Source organism: Topomyia yanbarensis, chromosome 1 (genome assembly GCF_030247195.1).
Source record: "Topomyia yanbarensis strain Yona2022 chromosome 1, ASM3024719v1, whole genome shotgun sequence".
Lineage (NCBI taxonomy): Eukaryota > Metazoa > Arthropoda > Insecta > Diptera > Culicidae > Topomyia > Topomyia yanbarensis.
The window spans coordinates 69,280,235-69,296,897 of NC_080670.1; the positions used below are offsets into that span (position 1 = coordinate 69,280,235).

Consider the following 16,663-nt stretch of genomic DNA (forward strand, 5'->3'; position numbering starts at 1 on the left):
TCTTAGGTGTACCGAAACCACATACTGTTTTTAGGAAAGAAGAAGTAAAAAGATGAAAAATGGCGTTTTCCGGTTGTTTCTAGTACGTCAGGATCGATTCTTATAAGCATGTGAAGGTTTTGTGTGATGAAAAATTGCGTTTTTTGTTTGTTCCTAGTATGTAAGGATCGGTTTTTATGAGCATTTAAAGATTTTTGTGTCTTTAAAAAAGTTGTTTTTAATATCATTATCAACAACTTTACCGAAGATACCAAGCCTCTAAATAATGTTTTAAGTTTATTCTCCGTAATTATGTCTAAGAGAATTAATTACCAAAATTGTTTTTTTAAGAGAAGCTCTGTATTATGTTGTATAATTTCTTCAAAATTGGTGGTTGCGAAATAATGTGATCTTGGCCGTGAAAAAAACTGTTGTAAGATCGATGAAAATCCTTGGTTGAAGATGCTAACTGCCAAATAAATCACAACATTGATCGTCTGCTTGTCAAAATTTGTGCGTTTTGGCGCTAAGGAACAGATTCCACTATTCAGAGACTCATTGATGTTTTGGGTGTGAGCTCCTAAGCATCTTTCTAATAAATCATTTATTTAACATTATTGAAATTATAGATGTAGCATGTTATTATATTGTTTTAGATGCTATTGAAATCAGACCAGTACTTCTATGGAAAATCTTACTTAACCGCTTAAAAAACACTACTTTTTGGAAAACGCGTTTAAAGATAAAGTACGGTGTAATCTTGGTTGAAGATACTGACTGCCAAATAAGTCACAACATTGACCACCTGCCTGCCACAACTTGTGTATGTTTTTTTGGCGCTAAAGTGCAGATTCCACTATTCAGAGATTCATTGATATCATCTTTCGAATAAATCATTAGATGATAGACTTTCGTAGATCCTGACATGTTCGAAAGTTTCTAAAGTTCCTTTTACTTCAGCCTGACGTTATTTGCGCCAACTGTCCTCGCCGGGTGAACACTTTGAGTATTGGGGATTTTCGTTCGATGACGAGCAGTGTTCGAGGGAAGCCCATTTCGCATATGTTCTAACAAAATTTGAGTTTCTCCGAATCGTCAGCCCATAAAATTTTGTTAGCTGGCCGATTGATTTGTCCCTCAACTTTTCTTTTCCCACAGATACCTTTGTTTTCTTTCTTCAGTTTTCGTAATCTCGTTCCCATACGCTCCTCAACATGTCCAACGCATACTTTCTTCCGTTCGATAATATCGTCCAAAAAGCAAGAAACCATTCACAGACGCTCATATATACATAAACCGTAAAGAATGGACCGGTGAATTCTTTAAACAATGATTTTTCCATAGACAAGCGCCATCGTGGTGCCGCCGCGCTTAGTATCTCAGAAACGGCCGGAGATGGGTACCTTTCGGTTCCCAGAAACATGCCAAGGAATATGATTTTCATCAAATCTTTTCTATGGAGTATTCTTAAATACATATAGATTGAAAATAAACAAAGAATAAAACGATTTTTTGAAACCGTGAGAGTAGAAGACCCCCTTAAACATCAATTCGACACAGATCATGAACATGATTTTCAGAAGGGCGTGGTAAATGGGCTAATCTGCGATTTTGTCTTGCTAGGTACACAGATAAAAATTTAAATGATGTGATGCCTATTGATTTTATACAAATTTTTTTTCAATTGGAGATGGCATATATTTGCTGACACATTTTATAACTATAAGACACATAAAACCCGATTCTATAACAATACGCATATATAACTTATGTGTGTGCAATGCACATATAGGGCGATGCGCCCATTTTCGCCATGTTTCTATTATCACCCTACCCATTTGAAGCCGTTGGTTAGAGCAGTATCTGCCATCTTTGTTCAACGCATTGAGTCAAATGGTAGCGCAACAATAGGGACACTTGATTCGAGTTTTCGTTGCGCTCAAACACGAGAATTTCACTGTTTTCAGTGCATTTGAGTTATTATATTGGTTCTTAACAAAGAAGCAAAGCTGTTGATAACCATTTTTCCGCTTTCCATTGATTGTAAGCCGAGAAATTAATGAATTAGTGAGGCACCCTGCTTATTATGGTGAAAATAGGCACTTCACCCTATGTGCATACATAGTTTATACAGTTGACACATAGAAGGTATGTGTTCACGTGACAACATTGACATTTCTTTTTCATATGGATTTAAAATGGTTTGAAGGAAATAGAATTAACGTGCAGACTTTTATCATTGTAGGGCTGGGTAAATTGGTGAACTTGACAGGATATTTTTAATAGGGCTCAGCAAATCGGCGCATAGAAACCTATTGCGATTTCAAAACGAATTTTTCGAATGTTTGTGTGCAATTACCACCGAGTAGACAGGATCAAGGTAGATAGTATTCATCATTTATATACTACAGCCACCGTTTACTAGAAAATTTTGAGAATAATAACCATTGCCCTGGTTCTGCCCGAAATTGTAAATTTCGCCTTTATATTCCATTTGAAGAAAGGGCCTAAGTCGACTTCTCGAAGAAAAATGCATGATCGCCGTTTTGTTTTCCTTAATTATAAATCGAACTAAAACGGGTTTTACTTTTTTTTACCAATATTTCGAAATATTTTAGTCACATAATGTCATAATAACGAAAACTCATCTTGTTTACATTTGCGATTAAGACCTTAATGTCGAATTGTGCTTTTCGCGGAACGAAGAATTACAATCTGAGCTCGACGGATGCATCTCTGCGAATCTAAAATTGTAGTCGCATTTGAAGTATGTTTATTCTTTATTCTTAAATCTCAATTCGGTGAGCAGACTAATTGAGAGTCAAGATTTAATAAACAATTTTAGAATCAAGAGAACTAGCATGACCTACGGTTTATTCAGACGGACTTTCTGGATACCTACCACGGTAACTCAAACCCAATTGGGTTTATTGGATTTTGCAACAATCTTTGAACCATTGATGTACGGTTCCATTTTGAGGGGGGGGGGGGGTTACAACGATCAAGTCAAAACTAAACCGTCTTCAGAGAATGACACTGATGCCAATAACTGGTGCGTTATCGATCCTACTACGATCAAGTCAAAACTAAACCACCTTCAGAAGATAATACTGATGCCAATAACGGGTGCGTTATCGATCCTACTGCTGCTCTAGAGACGCTACTTAATATTACCCACCATATTGGATTCATAAACAAGACGCACTTTCTTGTGCATACCTTCAGGTTACTGGCCTTTGTAACAGTAATCCAATAGTGTGTAATATTGTAACCAATAGTTGTTTGGAGCAAGTATATAGGAGGTGTTTTTGGGGCGTCATAACGTTTTTTAAACGAAACGCATACACTTTAAATTTTCATCCAAATTTTGTATTTATTCAAAAGATTAATTCACGGCATTAAGGGAACCTTCTCCTGGATTCGACGGAAAATCAAGCAATATTTGAGAATTTTAGATTCATCACTTCGTTGCAGCAAGATAAATCCCCGAAATATGCCTATTTTTTCCTGCTCTACAGTGGTGTGACCCCTTAATCGTTACTGAACTCAAAATTATTTCCTTCTGTCACTCTTTTCAGTCTGAGTATCTGTGCTACCCTGTGTATTTAAAACACGTGTTTTAAATGAGACAACAAATAGAACGGTGGTGTATACCAAAACGCTACACCGGGGATATATTTGTTTTGGCTCCATCCCAATTTATAGTATAATTTTGACATAGTTGCTAATTGTATTCAATTAATGTCAAGAGATAGTTGATTAACTGAAATAATCGATTCGTTTAAAAGTACAACAGAGAGCATGGTATTGTACTAGATTGAAAATTGAAGAGATAATTACGTTTGAAGTTTTGTGTTAACTTCATTCGTGATAGAACCAACGCGCTGCAACTGGCTATAATTTAAAATCTAGTCTCCGATCTAGGTGAAATTTTGCACAGATATTTTCAAAAGTATGTACTTTCAGAAAATTCAATAATTTTTTTTTTCGATTTGTTGAATTCCAACTTTGTATATAAGAACCTCTTCAGGGACAATTGCTACATTATGTTTTTTGTGTATAACAAGTTGCAGTATCTGACAGCAGGAGAGTAAACTATAACTGAAACTATATAGTCTCCAGTCCTAAGATGAGTCGTTGATTTTGATAGATTAAAATTCTTACGCGAGTAACATTGCACGCGCTTAAAAAAATTAAAGGCGCCGTCTCCTGTATACAACCCTTTAGTTTTTTTACCCGTGGATGCCACAACACATGGATTTGACATATTTTCATAGGCACGCTGCACAAAGTGGGAGTAGGCGGTATATCAGCCTAATATTTCTTAAAAAATAGATTTTGAGCAGCATACAACTAAAATATAACAAATACAAATAATTAATAAACATTTTATGAATTTTTTACCGGTGTAGCTTCCCAATAAATCCGATCGGGGTTCTGACTGCCTGCAGCCAGAACTCCGACTGGCTGGACTTACTGGGTTAGCTTCATCATAAAAAGTTGTATGCCTTTTGACAAACGCAGCCACATTGCACACAAGGTTTTACGATAGTAACCATGAACATTCTAGTGAATGTAGACAGTAGTTCTATGGGCGTTAGAAGAATGATGGGAAATTATAGAAGGTGAACATTTTTATGTTTAAGACGGCAATAGTGGATGTTTGAAAGATTTCTCAAATAGAATATATTAATTCATCAAGCATTACGAAAAGAAATATGCATCGCATCTTTTTTAGATAATTCAAAATGCGCATGCGCAGTCACCATTACATTTATATATCTCTTTAACTGATGCGTCGTCATCAGCCTCTTTAGCTCAGTGGTAGAGCGCTGGTCTCGTAAACCAGCGGTCGTGAGTTCAATCCTCACAGGAGGCACAAAAAGTGCGTAATTTTTTTCGACTAAATACTTAACTTTTTACCATTTCTTAAATGCACCCAGGTTTTCTTTTTCAAAATACTTTCTTATCGTTCCTCTATAGATTTATGGTGAGGAATTCGGTTTACTTCCGATGGCATTCACCCATGTATCCGATTCGGGAAAAAATGGTAACCGACGGGAGCGCTCCAAGCAAGGTCGGAAAGTGTCTGACCAAAGTTCGTCACAAGCGTCTCCTTCACGAAGGAAAGACAGCATTACAAAACGTGATAGGTCTGAATGCCTACATGAATTTAATGTCGAAATGCATTTTAATGATTTACATTATTTGTAGAATAATACAAGACGACTCTGAACCAAACACTTCGCAATACTCTCAACGAATAGATGAAACTCGTAAAACGCATGAACCGCCATTAATTTTGAAATATCTTCAAAACCATGTTCGTGACATGTTCCACGTTCCAATCTCAACTCTCGTCAAAGGAGCAGCAGTCCTAACCGAGGAACAATTTATTGAAGTGACTCCAGTAGCATGGGAATTGCTTCTGGAATCAAACCAAGAGGTTTCCGCTGCTTCCGCGGCCCTATTCATACTGGCATCGGTCAAATCGCCTACTACAGCTTCAGAACTGATGCAACGCGCGTTGAAGCACAAAAATCCAAACATCAGAATTCAAGCAATGCTACGATATCAAGTTTTGTGGAAAAATCGATTCCAGGTTTGGCCTCGAATGGAAGAAGGCGCGCACTTGTCATTCAAGGTACCGCCTCCAGGAATTGAATTTACACTTCCTTCGCCTAAAATCGGCATCGAAAGTTTGCCTGTTGTTGACCCACCATGGAGCCCGCGTCAGCAGAATAAAGATATGGAAGTGACACTTAACCAGGAGAGACATGTAAGATTTTTTTCTCTTCTTTATGCGAAATATTCTTTTATGGTTTATGTTTTCAGCGATCACTTGTTACGGCAACCAAAACGCGGAAGAAGCAGCAAACAGAAGCCATTCGCCATGCTATCCAGCAACAAGAAGACAAACAACGGTCGGAACGTCAAAGTTTTCTTATTACGACAATTCCTTTAACCCAGCAGGCAGCATACGAGCCAGGTCTCGATCATGGCCCTGGCGAGGATCACATCGAAGAGGAAGAGGATGGTGCCAGATCTGCGATTCACATGCATGCCGCCCACTCTGTCTTCCCCTCCTGTTTGTGTTCTTCGGTAATGCAGATCGTTGCCTGCCTCGATGATGCCGCTGTCAATGCCGACGGTTGTTCCGTATACGAGACGGCCTATCAGGTCATCTGGGTCTGTCTAGTAGAGGACTCCGCTCTATTTCTACGTTATGTTTTGGAACGACTTACCAGAGATCATCAGGACCAAATGTTTAAACTATTAAGACATTTGATCAGGTTTGTGCCCCGATTGCCTCAGCAAGCTGCTTTTGCGCTGTACAACTACATAATCGGATACGTTATGTTCTACGTGCGATCGACACACGAATGCAGTCAGCAGGTAAGATACGAGACACAAAATTATAGCCTATGGTGTTAAAGCAGTTGAAAGAACTACACTTCCCTTCTGGCGTGAGAATGGTCGCGAGTTCAATTCCCGAGGAACTTTTAAACCATATGAGCAGATGTTTCCCATTTCTATCACATTAATGATTGTCGAAATCTGATAGGCAATCATTATCGAAAAATGGGTATATTATAAAAGTAATAGTATAAGGGTGAGAAAGTTCATTTCAACTATGAATATCCTTCTCAATTTACTATTGGACATTTTTTTACCATAGCGCTCAATGATAAAATAAATCTTCATAAAAAGGATGGAAAACAGTCAGAAAGTGTATTTAAATATTTGCGAGCAGTATTTTTTTAGAAACTTTGGAATGCGGGAGATTACAAATAGGTATGAGGTTAAATTTTTTTCTCAAAATATCACGGTAGGGAGAGGGGGGTTAAGGAATATTCGTAGAAAACTGAAATACTTTACATGCAAACTTTTCTGATGATGCATAGAGTGCTAGCAAATACAAATATGTATTTGGTGCTAGTATATTCTGGTTGCAGTTGAAAATCGAATAGTCGACTTGCGCATTTCGTTTTTTTCCCTATTTTCAGAGTGGGCAACTAATATGGTTTTTGTTTGAGGCGAAACTGAGTCAGTTCCTAACCCCAACTGCTGTCAAAATGTATGAACTGACAGCGGTTGGGGTTAGAACCTGACTCAGTTTCAGGTTCAAGCGAAATCGCCATAAGGCGCATCTTGTGTACATGTTAGAGAATCAACTTGCGCATCATCTACACCAGTTGCGCTTTAGTTCCGCACGCTGAAAACAGGAGAAAAATCGAAAGGCGCAAGTTCACTATTTCGATTTTCAACTGCAACCAGAATATTCAGACAATTTGCATGTTTTAATGCAGCATTTGTGCAATATGTTTCTAACTTTTCATTACAAAATACAGAAAATAGGGTAAATCTCCGAAGGCATTTGGAAAAAATAACAATGTTTTTGTGTATATCATAATTGAACACTTTACTGTACCAATCGTTTCGAAATTTTGTAAGTACTTCTTGATATGATTGACCAGATAACTTTCTCTTTTTGATAATTTTTTCGTAAGATTTGGAATCAATAAACTTGTTTTAATCCACCTGGCGGTGCAATTGTGCCTTTCTCAATCATGAACACAAGGATTTCATCATTGTTTCTATTCATTGTAAACTTTCAAATGTATATATTACATTTTTATTATACATGATAGGGCCTCTAAAGCCTGGTAAAATTTATTCACCTCTTACAATAAAGGTAGGGACCATTCATATACCACATGGACTAAAAACCTTCGTTTTTGGCTCCGCTCAGTGTCTCCGCCTAACTATGAATATTGGGCAATCCATTAGACGTTTGTTTGACAATCCAGCGGTGGGTTCTGTCAACAAGTCTACTCCTGCGAACAGAAAAACTCGTCCGACAAACATCTTTCGTTAAGCCGATCCGTTTGATGTTGGATCGAATCAACGATATTGTCGGACGTCGCACCCCTCGGAGTAAGGTCAGAAGTAAAAAAGAAATATTCAGCTGATCAGAAACGTCTCATCGATTGCCTAATAGTAACTATTGACTCATCCGGTTGCGTTGGTATTTTGCCGTTTTGACGTTTGAATTGGGAGGAAAACAAATCGTTTACAAGGAGAATTGGGAGGACAAACCGCTTCTGGGCTTAAGGGGAGGGCGGTAGTATTAAAATGCGAGATCTCAGTGTGCGTATTCTAAACGTCAGATATCTCAATAGTTCATCCGGGTCATTTTGTGGGGTTATGTCGGTTGGTGTAAAACCTAATTGTAATATTTTTGATGGCAAAAATATTAAACACGTTGTATCTTCTACCTAAAAACAAAGAATTACATTCAGCTCTCAAAATTAATGTTTTAGAATAACGATCCCACGAATATGTACGACAGTCAGAAGGGCTTGTGATTTTCTGAGAAATCGAGGGGTTTCGAATTACCCCCACTGTCTTAATAGCCCCGAGTCTCCCTATTTTAATTGCAAATCAAGTTCTTTCGTTTGCCTACAAAATGAAACTAGTTGTACTAAAATTGAACCAAAATCAAAAGATCAACATTCGTTTGAAGTGAACATAGAAATTGTGGTTTCGTAAATTATTAAAAGTCCGTACATAGCACGTTTAAATTGCTGTTAAAAGTCGTGTTACGCGATGATCATAAAACTCAAATGAGATGTTTAGGAAAAATATAAAACTTCAACATAACTTTTTGAGGTCCGGTCTCTGGCTACCGTGCGGCGTATTTTCTGAGCAAAATTCAATTGAGATATAAAAATAAAAATATCTCAAAATGCGCATTTTTTACCATCGTCATTATTTGAGAGAATAGATTGGCTAGAATCTCCTGGTAACACAACAAACAAAAGGCTTAAATATGGTGAACATGTGCATATTATTTTAATTATAACAATTTTCCAAAGATATTTGCTTTATCGCAGTCTTCAAGCTACTTGACGAAGAGAATATTTGTTGTCGTTTTGTCCTGAAGTTGAAGAATACCCCTTTCGAATAATTGGCCAGTAAAGCCCAATAGCTATATTTTAATTACTGCCATTTTTCAATTGACAAACATATTGACGCCCCTGTTCTAGCAAAGCTTTACGTTTTTTCCACGATGCCGATTAGATGTCCCTAGAATCAGTATATAATTTAACTACTTCTTTATTCAAGTTGGTTGGTTCGGCTCTTTCCGTACTATGGATGATAGTGCATAGCGTACATGGAATTATGTTCAAAGATTTGAAACAAATTCTGCGAAAGGAGCAATGCGACGCATCAATTCTACTAACGGCAAACGTCCCATCGGCTAAAAAGATAGTCGTTCACGGACCAGAAGGTACATATTTCGGCACTCTCATTAGTAAAGCAATGTTCTAAAAAGATAACTTTCAGACGAAGGTGGAATTCCTTCACAGTTTCCCGTCCAGGAAGATACTCAATTTACTCAACTACTTACGGAATCACTGGATTTCTTCGGAATTGACGAGAAAAAATTCAACCTATTCCAACTGGTAGACTACAAAACCCAGCAAATACTGAACCCAAATTGGTATGTACGAGATTTATACTTCTTCAAGAGATCACAATATCCACAGCTACGGTTGCTCGAAATGAAGCCGGAAGAGGCCTTCAATGCGCTGCAGCGACAAGAGTTGTACAAAAAGTTTGTTGAAATCGGAAAAGTACATCTAACATGGGCGATTTTAAAAAACGTGGATATGGTTGTACAACGTGTGGTGTTTCTGCATGAAGAGCTTATGAAACTTCCGTCGTTTCCAAGAAAAGCATTAGAAGTTGATCTCGATTTACATCAAGGAGGTGAGCTCGGGAAAGAGCTTCTCGGCTTGGACGTTTTGCATAAATTCATGTGGGTTCGCCTGATTGCCCGGATGTTTGAAGCGATGGCTGGAAATTTTGCTTATTCAGCGGATATTCAGCTATTTCTAAATGTGCTATCGGGCGCAGCTCTACTGCATTCAGAGGACTCGTGTATAATGCGTTACGTCACAGCGACATTCATCAATGCTGCATTCAACTTTAAAAATATTTTTTCAACAAACGGATATTTTATGATCATGCCAACACTTCTACAGGTGTACTCTTTACATCAAACTAATAAGCTAGTTACCACTACGATTGAATATGCTGTAAAACAATTTTACTTGCTAAATAGAAAACCATTTATTTTGCAAATGTTTGGATCGGTGTCGGCGATTTTGGACACCGACGAAGATGGCGCCTACGGCGAAGCCCACAAAGTTCAATCTAGCTGCCTGTTCAATCTGCTTCTTAGTTTAGAAACACCATCTCCTGATCCATTGAATATTGCTGAGTTGGTCAAGGAATCAAAACCACTAAAAGCCATAGATTTCTGCTATCACGATGAAGATGAGATGGTGACTGTTCTGGATTGCATTACTCTGTGCGTCATGGTTGTATCTTACTCTGCGGAAAGTACTCGTGGTTATCAGATGTTGGTACGGTTTCCTTGTGATTACATCATATTCCCTTGTTTCTCACCACCGTACATTTCAGATTATTCTGGAAGCTATTCTGCCTTGCTACATGCAGCAAATTCAATCACCAAGTTACATTCCATTGGAAGGAAAATGTGAACGTGATATTATTCTCCAACTTGCGGTTGCCATCAGAACCATGGTTCACAACTGTGAAGGTCTATCAAAGTAACAATGTTCTTCTTAGGTTCAGTAAATGATCCTCAAACAATCTCTTTTTCCTAGGAGTTATAATGGTCCCTTCCGTAACAGCCCAGAACACAAAGGTTCCAGCCAGAGGAACTGCTCCCGCGGTCCACCCTGTTCCCCTGGATTGGATTTTGACGAGGAATCTCATTCGAAGTATGTCAGCGATGTAGGTCGAACCAAGATTATTAATGAATCTGTCGAAGATTCGGAAACTATCCGGGCCGAGTTTCGTAGACCACGTGACGTACTCCTATCCGTTGTGGGAGAGTTTATAACACGTGCGTCTACCCGTTTGAACGAACTTGCTAGAAAACAGGGAGAAGGCAAGCCAGTCGAATTGTTGGATGTTAAGTGCCACGTTAGACTAGCAGAGATCGCGCATTCATTACTCAAGGTATCGCCGTACGATCCGGAGTCCATGGCATGTCGTGGAATGCAACGATACATGCAGTTCATTTTCCCCAGAGCTGATTGGGCAGATGATCATGGCATGAAACCTGCTTTGGTTACCATTTTACGCCGGTTAGACAAAGTGTTTCTGAAGATTTCAAAGAAAACATCTATACGGGTATGTTATAATTGTTACAATGTATGATGCATAAATACCTCAAGAAAATATTTACAGCGAAATACCGACTGGGAGGCTGCTGCTGGTCTTTTGAAAGGAGTATATGAATCAATCGTACGTTATCCACACATACTCCATTGGCGTGAAATGAAGTCTCTGCTGACTACTGTTCAGAATCTGATTGTGAATGAACCGAGTAACTTCCTAGAAGGTGTATCTAGCGCTGGTGCTGCTCTTATGTCAAAGAGTCCACCCCCATTTTTCTGCTCTCAAGTTGTACGGTTAGTTGCACTTCAAGTCGTGAGTCCAGTCGACTCGGTGTCATTGGGATTGGAGCAGATTTGTGGTGGTAGTGCTGAATTTCCAACTCAAGAAAAAGCTGAACGGTTTATGATGCACCTTTTGATGCCATTGTGTCTTAAGGTGTGCAGTGGGCGTAACATTTCGGATATAGGTGAATTGAAACAATCAGATGTTTCATTTCTTGTCACTGCTATTTTAAACGCTATGAGTCCAGTTGCTGGAAGAACCGCCCAATCAGGTGTGCAAAGCAATCGTACAGGTGCTGATATCCGAGCAGGATCACTGACCTTCACGGGAAGTCGCGACGCCAAAAGACCAGCCAAGATCTCGACCTCGCTGTATCAGGCAACGTTTCTTGCCCTACGCGTTTTATGCATTTGTTTTGAGTCCAGACTATCCAACGAATGGCCACGAATCGTACGTGTGATGCGAGATCTAGGAAGAAGAAATGAAGCCGCTCCCGAACTGTGGAGTTTCCTGGAGTTTGTGGTCACCCAGCGAACCCCACTATACATTGTACTGATGCCCTTCATTCTGCACAAGGTGAGTTGTGGGCAGCTATGTGTTATTAGACTGAGATATAATTTATCTATTTGCAGATCTCACAACCTCCAATAGGCGATCACGAAAGACATATGCAATTTTTAATACGAGAACGAATGAGAGGTATGCCTCCACCTGGGGGAGTGAAATCCAGAGGAGCAATTTTACTGGAGCTAGCTAGAGAGATAAGAGATTTACGTGAGGAATTGGAGGAAAAACGCTACGGTAGGTAACAATAAATTCATATCAATCTTGCATTTTATAATTTTCACAATCGATGTGACTAGCTTGAAAAAGAATTGGTATACTTCTGTTTTATCAGTTGCCCTTAATTGAAAAACAGCGGTAAATGCAAAATAAATTTAAATTCAAATTAATTTTGATCGAAAAAACAGTTTTGACATCTATTATAATATGGTTCATCTAACAGGTGTGAGTGAACGTCATATTTAAACGTATTAATAACCGACAAATTGAAGGAAGAGCAATAGCATTGCCACACCTATAAAGTAAGGTAGGGCAACAATGCGCATCTAACAATCTGCGTAACTTAACTATTTGAAGAAAACCGCACAAAAATCGATTTGATTGCAAATTAGTTCATTTATAACACACCTTCAAAGCGAATTATTAGAAATCCATTTGTTTTATTTGTCATTCGAGAAATATTTATTCTCTTATAAATACTCCAAAGTGCAATTTGATATCAATATTCTAAAAATCGATGAAGCCGTCCTCTTGCAATTCGGGACGCCGACGGAAAATATGTCAACGTTGCGCATTAATATCTCCCAAATGAACGAATATATTTAAACGAAAAATATTAACATATTTATAATAGTCATCGAAATAAAAAAAAAGTTTAAACCTGCAAACTTTTGTTGAACTACGCTCAAAAATTCAGTATGATTTTGACCGTTTATATTCGTACCATAGTTCGTATGTTGCATACGCAAAGAAGACGCTTTCTTTCTAACGGGCTCTTCGATTGATGTGCTCCAGGATTGTGGGGTACACCCTAACGCATTGCATACTCTCATCTCCTGCAAACGAACGAACACATACTCTCACGCTCTCGACATACATCATTCACTCAACGAACTCGGGCAACCGCAAGACTCTGCCTCTTTCGTAAGTCAACTGTTGCCGGAGTAGGTTGTGCAGTGTGTGGCTCCTGCGATAGGCGATTCCCGCAGACCGAGGGACCAAATTCCACAAGGATAGTTCCGTGCACTGGTTTTGCACTTTATTGCATTTTCGAGCAAAAGTGCATTAAACTGGGTATATTCTATTGACACTTCTGCTCGAAAGTGCAAAACCAGTGCACTCCATTGAAAATGGCATAAGTTTTTGTACCATGACGCTAACGTGTAATGTGATTCTGGATCATAACGTAGATGGGTAGTGGGGAATATTCAACTGTATGGATAGCATTGCGTTCCGAAAAATCGCTTCTTGTTGCTGGAATCAGGTATGGGAAAAATACATTCGAAATTCACTCCACTGCATTCATCTTCTGATACATCTCATGCTTCCAATTGTGTTTGTCTCATGAAGTGAACGCCAGGAAGTATACACTGAGCTTGTCGCAAAGCTCATTCGCGGAAGTAGCTGTGCGGCACTCCCGTTCATTCTAAATCGAAGAGCCTCTCATTCTCTCAATATTTTCTAAGAATGATGTTTGGATGTGAGTGAATCAGATTGGAATATTATTGTTTTGGTTTGCGAGCCATTCGATGAGTCTCATCTTGATTCAATCATCATATTCAATCATTGAATCGATCAATCGGTTCTCTATCCTTTGTAGAGGTAATACATGGAAAGATTTATGGTTAGAAGTGCAAAGGTAAAATAGATCAAGAGGAAAGATGCGCAAGCTTATCGTTTAACGGCTAGCGTGACCTACCAATTACTGAATTATTTCTTCTGTATCATGTTGAAGTCTTTTTTACTATTTGTGTATTTATTAATTAATCTGTGTAGTTAAAATGTTATCGTTACAGTTAAAAACTGGAAAATATTACCAGCGACAGTTTTTTCTCTTGTTCAATGCTAATTCACGACGTCGGGAGTAGTGTGCATTCTAGCGCATCATTATATGAAAAATTCGCACTACTTCCGACGTGATTCCATTGTTCAAAATCAGAGAAAATACGATATTTCTTTGGATATCATGACGCACATGAAATTCAAAGCTATAACATCCAAACATAGTGTACGAGACGTTATAACGACCAAAGGATAAATTTAAAAAAATAAATGCATCAAAACATCTAAAATCATACCAACGGAACACCTGTAAATAATATTTAATCCTAGTCAAACCAGCCACAACCAGTTTTAAATGAAACAACCGATAATGAGCCGTGATTGTTTTATTTAATCTGACAGAATCCTCAAACAAGCTCAAATTCTGGATGGGAATGAAACCATTTTTTTCGGCAACTTCCGATCGAGCCAACCCCATATAGGGTGATGTGCCTATTATGGCAGTAGAGCCTATTGTGACCCTATTTCGTACCCCTTGGTTTCGAACCAAGCATATGAGATAAGGACAATATCGATTTGGCTAAAACAGGTGTGCAAAAAAGCTCAAGTTATATTCTTTATTTGTTGTGCACATACGTATTCAGAACTATCCACTAAATCCAACTTTTAATTAAAACAAAATCACCTTATTGAAATATCTGCTGATCCGCCTCACTCGCGTAGTGAACCGAAACAGGACGCAACGGCGCTTAGCAAAATAAACACTTTCGAGCCAGCATTTACCGCCTCATATCTCGTTATTCCGGCACAAATATATTAAATATTGCACTGATACATACCTTTATTTTAGCTGGAGAACCTTTTTACGATTATTTCACTTTAAAAGCACTCGTCAAACACTAGAATAGGCCTAGTGTTATAATAGGATAAAACTAAATACGGGGGTTCCTATTATTGGCATGTTTTGCTGATACACTACCACAATCAAAACCAACTTTTTGCATCCATCATACAGAAAAGAACTTGAAAACATAATGTTATGCAATTTCAGGTATAAGTAATCAATTATTTCAAGTTATTCAACAAATTGTTGATTGCAGATATTTTATTTTCATCTGCACATACAATTTGGATCGGGAGGAAGTAATGTGTGATGTGAACTTTATATTCCAGTTGTTAACTTTCGCATGGTTATTTCCTGCATGCGCAGTTCTGGGCGCTCTTCTACTAACAGCTGATGAGTTTCTTTCGTGTGCGTAATGTTTACGTTTGTTTTGATCGGCTGAAAAAAGCAGAATAATTCGTTTTACAAATCACGCGTTAGCGTCCATGATCTGGATACCTAGTTAGAATCGACGCAAATGAAATATGAGGCATTGCGTTTCAACTAGATTGTTTTTCGATGAGGTGGAAATCGGCACACCCATGAGGCGATAATTGGAACGTTCAGGTGGGAATAGATGCACAGAATAGAACATTTATTTTCATTTATGCTGAAAATTGAGACAATTCTGCCAAATAAGCATTATACAGATGTTTAAGAAACAGTACACTGATACTTTATTCTGAAAAAGGTTATAGGTAATATGGCTTCTTTTTAAGTTATTCAAAAAATAGTGCGACCCTCTCCATAATGGTGCCAAAATAGGCTCATCACCCTAAGGTGTTTATACGCGATTAAAGAGTTTAAGCAGAAAATCGAATGATGCCACATTAAAATCCTAGAGGGCGAATATCCTCCGAAATTATATTTTTGATACGGGTTTAGCGACTAGTTGCCAGCAATAGATATCTGGCGTCAATAAAAATGCCTTCTGCTGAGAAAATTCTTTTTGCCCCCACCATATATTTTTTTGAACAGGCTTTAGAGTAGATGCCGGAAACTCCTAAACGCTGTGATTATTTAATTAGTAATATCTATCTGATACGACTGTAACAGGTATGAGCAATAATTTAATTGTGCTCCAGATGGTCAAACTAAGAACATTGTCTATCCGTGAGAAAAAATATTTGTTATTTTTAGTATTTTTAAAATATTTCGTTTAGTCCTGATGGGTGTAGCGAAGCGAACCGGGTTACAGCAGATCATACCTGTACTTGATACGACCTTGACTGAATTTTCAATTGCGAAATGAAATGTTTTTCTACCATATTTTAAAATTTACAATATATATTATATAGCAGAATCTCAACATGATGAGGCACTCGCTTCTACTAATTGTTGCCGAAAATAAAAAACTAGCTAGCATTTCCGATAAAGCACAACAACGAAACGTCAAATTTCTGACAGCCATGGAAATGCTTGTTTTGTAATATTACCATGACGGAGAAACAGTTCGTTTCTGATTCGGTCAGCGGTTCTAATTACACTGTGTCTCGCTGAGTCTGTCCAGCAAATGAAATGGAAAAAATACTACGCGGATGTCACTATATTTATTGTATCCCAAAACAACGTTAAAAAGAACCCACTCGTCAAGCTCGTTCCAAAAACAAAGAAAATTAAAAGGGCTTGAAAAAATATTGATATCCGGCATTATCTAGATGAGCTAGTTATGAAAAAAAATTGTTTAACATACTAATTTCTTGGAGTCAATACGTTTTATGTACAACGTATCCA

General features: G+C 38.1%; 1 protein-coding gene and 1 non-coding gene across 5 annotated transcripts in view; both read left to right on the forward strand.

The window, feature by feature from the left end:
* The window catches only part of LOC131677873 (protein unc-80 homolog), an 82,554-nt gene that overhangs the window by 58,228 nt on the left and 7,663 nt on the right, over nt 1-16,663 (forward strand). For all 4 annotated transcript variants that reach the window (XM_058957958.1, XM_058957959.1, XM_058957960.1 and 1 more), the window contains 9 exons: nt 4,963-5,132; nt 5,194-5,758; nt 5,815-6,375; nt 9,109-9,274; nt 9,331-10,415; nt 10,474-10,622; nt 10,680-11,211; nt 11,269-12,057; nt 12,114-12,282. In XM_058957958.1, coding sequence (XP_058813941.1) covers nt 4,963-5,132; nt 5,194-5,758; nt 5,815-6,375; nt 9,109-9,274; nt 9,331-10,415; nt 10,474-10,622; nt 10,680-11,211; nt 11,269-12,057; nt 12,114-12,282 — 4,186 coding nt within the window. The remainder of the gene's footprint in view (nt 1-4,962; nt 5,133-5,193; nt 5,759-5,814; nt 6,376-9,108; nt 9,275-9,330; nt 10,416-10,473; nt 10,623-10,679; nt 11,212-11,268; nt 12,058-12,113; nt 12,283-16,663) is intronic.
* Trnat-cgu (transfer RNA threonine (anticodon CGU)) lies at nt 4,787-4,858 on the forward strand. The gene has a single exon. It is a non-coding gene; the product is annotated as a tRNA-Thr (tRNA).